This window comes from Macrosteles quadrilineatus, unplaced genomic scaffold (assembly GCF_028750875.1).
Source record: "Macrosteles quadrilineatus isolate MER2022 unplaced genomic scaffold, UCM_ALF_1.0 Scaffold_2__2_contigs__length_208266976, whole genome shotgun sequence".
Classification (NCBI taxonomy): domain Eukaryota; kingdom Metazoa; phylum Arthropoda; class Insecta; order Hemiptera; family Cicadellidae; genus Macrosteles; species Macrosteles quadrilineatus.
The window spans coordinates 122,305,348-122,310,928 of NW_026542595.1; the positions used below are offsets into that span (position 1 = coordinate 122,305,348).

At 42.9% G+C, this 5,581-nt stretch overlaps 1 protein-coding gene across 1 annotated transcript; it reads right to left on the reverse strand.

The window, feature by feature from the left end:
* Positions 1-2,253: 2,253 nt before the first annotated feature.
* On the reverse strand, positions 2,254-4,330 carry LOC128984833 (uncharacterized). The gene is made up of 3 exons (XM_054404199.1): positions 3,521-4,330; positions 2,705-2,851; positions 2,254-2,364 (listed from the first exon to the last, which is right to left on the reverse strand). The coding sequence occupies exons 1-3, from the start codon at positions 4,328-4,330 to the stop codon at positions 2,254-2,256; spliced, it is 1,068 nt and encodes a 355-aa protein (XP_054260174.1).
* Between the last annotated feature and the right edge of the window lie 1,251 nt (positions 4,331-5,581).

Genomic DNA, 5,581 nt, shown 5'->3' on the forward strand with positions numbered 1-5,581 from the left:
TATCAGATTTATTTTCCAAAGACATCTTTGAAATATTATCTACTTCAGATTTTCACTCCTATAAGGCTAAGAGCCAAAAAATACAACCTTCCATTTTATACAAGCTTGTGACAAACTTATGTTAAATGTTTGGGTCTTTAATGCATGTAATAAATAAAAGTTTAAAGAAACTGAATACAATATTATATAGTATATTATATGATACTTCCATGGGCTTATTAAAACCCGATATGTTTCAAAATTGCAACGTAAATTCTGTTGAGGAGTGTAGCCTAGAAATAAATGGTCTTGTTACATTACATTTTGAACGTTTCAGTGGCTCTATTGTGCCTTCAAGCAGTAGTTGTGTTGTTACGAAGATATCATTGTGAACTATTTTCAGTAACTATTATATTACATCAACTAAAAAAAATTCTTATGTAGTGGGACGTGAAAATCTACAAGATTAGTAATTAACATGTATTGTTGGGGGCGTAATGGGTGAAAATGAAAATAATTAATAACTCGAAGGACCAGAACTAATTAATAGTTCAAGAGAAAAATAATTAAATTAGAGAAAATGGCGAATCTGCAATTTGAAGGGCACTGAGGTCCCGAGATGGAATAAAATGTCTTGTGAGGGGCAAATGAGATTAGTTTTAGAGTCTAATTAAAACACACACAAAACTTTAAGGTTGTACCTTGAGTCCAATTGTCCAAAGGTGGAGAGTATGGCAGCGGCGTCGTCTATGGTGGAGCGATGGCGGATGGCGGAGTCCTTAGACCGAGTGCTTCTGTTTTGTAGAATTTTGGAGTACGCAACGCACCCAAGTTCATAATCACAAAGAGCTCACTAATACGCGGAAGTCACGGTGAAAACGTACGGAAAGTCTAGAAGTAATACACGGACGCGCACACACTGTCTTGAGGTTTGAAGAGTCTGAAAGCACTAGATCACAATTTAAGTAATTTAATCACAAACAAAAGGGGGAAATTAAAATGTATATATAGTTAAATGTACTATAGAGGAGAGGGAGGCCAGATATAATTAATCTATAGCCTAAAAATACGTTTAAGAGAGGTAAAATGGGCAATTAATGTCCCGAGATACGAGAAACGGAATACACCGTGAGTTATGGACGCCGACCGTGGACAGACAGACCCCGATCGCCGGCTTCACACTTTGAAAAATGCAATTGCGGTTTAGAGGGGTCTAGGAATTCGATGGCCAATAGGAAATGCGATTGAAGCAAACACGGCGTCAGGTGATTCATGGGTATGTAGTACAGGAAAATAGGCCTTACTGTGGCGGGAAATTCGAGCAGGCTTAGCAATCTCATTTGAATATTGAAAGCGGGAGTCTATTTACAATAAATTGTTACTGAGACTAAATAATATTACAATAAATGTGGTGATTTATATACACATTAGCATGATTAATTAACCAGTGACTTAATTAACATAATGATTAATTTCTAAATACTCTATAAATAAATGAATACCGAACATTCCGGCCCCCTTGAAGCATTACAGCTTCAACAGACAATTAATTAAAAACACAAGAGCAAACGTAAACCACACTTAAATCTAATATGTACATAGAGTAGGTTTCTTGGACTTAGTCTTCATTGCATGGCAGAGGGAAGACCTTGTGAACAGGCCGTGTGAAAGTCCCAGAAGCTGTCTTCACTGTGACGACTCGAACTGTTCCATCAGCGCCAGGGTGAGTGGAGACGATGCGTCCAAGAGGCCAGGTGAGTGGAGGTGAATTGGAGTGAATGAGCACCAAGTCTCCGGTCTTCAAATTCTCATGAGGGGTGGTCCACTTGGATCGCTGCTGGAGGGAGTGGAGATATTCAAGCTGCCAACGCCTCCAGATACGCTGGTGAAAAGCCTGGACAAGCTGCCACTGACGAAGACGATTGAAGGGCACTTCAGACAGGTGAGGTTCCGGCAGGGCAACTAATGGAGCTCCGATGAGGAAATGTCCAGGGGTCAGCACAGAAATTTCGGAAGGGTCTGAACTAAGAGCTGTAAGAGGGCGCGAGTTTAGCATTGCCTCTACTTGAATGGACAAAGTTTGAAATTGGGTTAAAGTTAAAATGGTTTCACCAATTACCCGTTTCAGATGGTATTTTGCACTTTTAACGGCACTTTCCCATAAGCCACCTTGATGAGGTGCAGAGGGGGGGTTGAAATGGAAGTTAATTCCTTTGGGGGTGGTGAAATGAACAATTTTGTCCTGCGAATCAGGTGTAAGGATGGTTTCACGGATTACCTTGCGTAATTCCGAGTTTGCACCAACAAAGTTGGTTCCGCAGTCAGAATACAGATCGGAACAGAGTCCGCGTCTCGACACAAAACGTGTGAGAGCGGCAATGAAGCCTGAGGTGGTAAGATCGGTGACTACCTCTATATGAATAGCTTTGGTAGCCATGCAGATAAAAATACACAAATAGACCTTAATCTGTCTAAGAGCTTTGAGACTGCAAACGCGAACACTAAATGGTCCGGCGTAATCTACGCCTGTAGATGAGAATGGACGAGTAGGATTGACCCGATGAGCAGGTAAATCACCCATTAGAGGTATTTTGTTTCTTGGTTTATTTTTAAAGCACACAAGACACTTAAATATGCGCGAGCGGATAACGCTCCTGGCCGATAGAATCCACACTTTTCGGGCGAGTAGTGATTGAGTTAGTTGCGGACCTGAGTGCAAGTGTACCTGGTGGTAAAAGTCTATAAGCAAATTCACTACAGTATGAGACTTGGGTAGAACAATAGGGTGACGGATGTCATGAGCAAGCGAACAATGTGACAATCGGCCACCGACGCGTATGAGACCATTAGGGTCGAGGAAGGGGGTGAGTTTCTGTAATTGTGCAGAACATATTGAGCCTTTGTTCAATAATTTAATATCCGCACTGAAATGGAGTTTTTGCACTAGTTTAAAAATTGTCACTTCCGCTAGATTTAATTCACTGAGTTTTAAGTGTCCAGAGAGTTTGTTTTTAGACCTGGAATAGTTTATGAATCGTAGTACATAAGCTAGCACACGGGTTAGTTTCAACCAAGATGAATATTTAGACAATAAGTCCCATTCCGAAGGGGCGACTGTTGCACTAAGTACACTAAGAGGAGTTTCTTTAATTTCGTCCGTGGGAGTGAGTTCAGACGGCGAAAAACATGAGGGGGGCCAGTTGGCCGCAGGGAGCTGTAACCATGGTGGGCCAGTCCACCATAAGGGATGGTCAATGAGAGATGAGGCTAGAATTCCTCGTGAGGCACAATCAGCGGGGTTTTCCGTCCCTTTTATGTGCCGCCACTGATAACTGGGAATGATTTCTTGCACTTGGGCTACACGATTAGCCACAAAGGTCTTTAGTCTGTATGGAGGGGTTTGTAGCCAAGTAAGAACTACAGATGAGTCACTCCACAATACAGTGGTATTCGTAGTAAGAGAGTTAAATTGTTTTTCACAATAATGCACTAGTTTTGATAAGAGGTGAGCTGCACACAATTCCAAGCGGGGTAAAGTTACCTTTTTTAACGGGGCAACACGAGTCTTAGACAATATTTGTTTCACAATGACTGTTTTGTCACTAGATTCACACCGGAAATACACTACCGCGGCATAACCGCATTCCGATGCATCACAGAAACCGTGAAGCTCGATATCAGAGGAGTGAGCGAGCGGAAATGCTCGGGGGATCTTAATTTGACCGAGGTGGTCTTTAGTGTTACTAGTGAACACATGCCACTTATGTGCGAGATCAGAAGGGAGATGGTCGTCCCAATCAAGACCTTGAGTCCATAGTAATTGCATGAAGCATTTTGCTACCATGATTAATGGGGACAAAAATCCGCAGGGGTCATATAGTTTGGCAATAAAGCTGAGCACGGAGCGCTTAGTCAGCTTTTCAGACGGGGGGTTGAAAGCGTAACAGAAACAGTCTTCTTCAGGAGACCAATGGAGACCTAGGATGGAGTACTGGGGAAGCTGAGCGTCTTGCAGGAAACTTGGAGTCTCTAGATGTTCCGAAGGAAATTTTTCTAGAAGAGCAGAGGAGTTGGAGGCCCACTTGCGAAGTTCAAAGCCACCACGATGTAGAAGTTGGATAAGTTGGTCCTGTAGTTCAAGAGCAGCCTCAACGGAGTCAGCACCCGTGATAATGTCGTCCACGTAGGTGTGATGACGTAGAGAGTGAGAAGCCTGAGGGAAGGCATCACCTTCGTCTTCCGCTAACTGCATTAAAGTTTTAATAGCAAGGTAGGGGGAGCTGTTCATGCCGTAGGTGACGGTAGTAAGTTGAAACGTAGAGATTTCCTTTGAAGGGTCGTCACGCCACATAATCAGTTGAAACTTTTGATCGTCAGGGTGCACTTGTATTTGGCGGTACATTTGCCGAATGTCACATGAAAACACAATTTTATGAGAGCGGAAGTTCAAAATTACGTCACAAATGTCAGTTTGTAATTTACGTCCTGTCAAAAGAATATCGTTTAAGGAGTGACCGGAACTGGTTTTGCTACTGGCGTCAAACACTGTCCTTAAATTGGTCGTGCTAGAGTCCTTCAGTACCCCATGATGAGGTAGGAAGTAGTGTGGGTGTATGTCTTCAACAAAATCTAGTTTTGTCATATGGCCGAGAGTTTGATATTCAGACATGAACGTCTTATACAAGTGTGAAAACTGGGGTTGAGCTTTAAATTTCTGCTCAAGAGACAACAAGCGCTTTTCAGCAATGGGCCTAGATTGGCCTAGAATGGAGGGGTCCGTCTTGAACGGAAGTCGCACAACATAACGACCTGATTGATCACGAGAGTGTGATTTTTTATAGTATTCATCACAAAGAAGCTCTTCCTGTGACTTAACCTGGAAGTGAGGGGGTTCCTCCTGTTGCCAAAAACGTTGCAGGGAAGAGTGTAGTGAATTATCACTAACAGAGAGAAGAGAGATCGCAAAACCTGACACGGGTTCCGAGTTAGTTGCACAGGGAGCTTTACCCATCAGAATAAAGCCAAGATGAGTACCTATCACATGAGGCATGTGCGTGCCGAGGGAGTAACTTTCATGAGTCCAGAGGAGGGGTAGCAGAGAACTACCTATAAGCACGTCAATGCCACCAGGCAAGTGAAAAGTAGGATCAGCTAGAACATAGGGCTTGATTTTTGTTAGCACTTCCGGTGATATAGGGGAGCGAGGTAAGTCGACGGAAATCTTATCAAGAATATGGAATTGATGGTCAGTGGCTATTACTCGACCTGAGAGAGTTTCAAGATTCAAGTAAGTTGACCCTTTAGTACAGGAAGCCATTTGAGAAAGACCAGATATTTTGAGTTGAGAAGACTGGCGTTTTATATTCAGGAGATTCGCAGCGCGTTCTGAGAGCAGATCACACATACTGCCAGTATCTAGTAGAGCACGAAACACATGAGAGATACCCTGAGGGGAAGTCAACTTGACCAAGGCGGTGCCGAGTAATACAGTATAATTACCCGAAGTCGTACATGAGTTATTTTGGGCAGAATAATTGCTTACATCCGCGACAGTGGCGGAGATAGAGGCTTGTGAATTAACATCACCAGTCTGAGTGTGAGA

Bases quoted from the DNA above. Each gene is read 5' to 3' on its own strand.
- LOC128984833 (XM_054404199.1), bottom strand. From the start codon at position 4,330: ATGTGGCGTGACGACCCTTCAAAGGAAATCTCTACGTTTCAACTTACT. The intron at 2,852-3,520 runs GTAACTTTACCC...GCACAATTACAG, and splicing joins GTGTTGCCCCGTTAAAAAAG to AAACTCACCCCCTTCCTCGA. The intron at 2,365-2,704 runs GTACACTTGCAC...TTACCACCTCAG, and splicing joins TTATAGACTTTTACCACCAG to GCTTCATTGCCGCTCTCACA.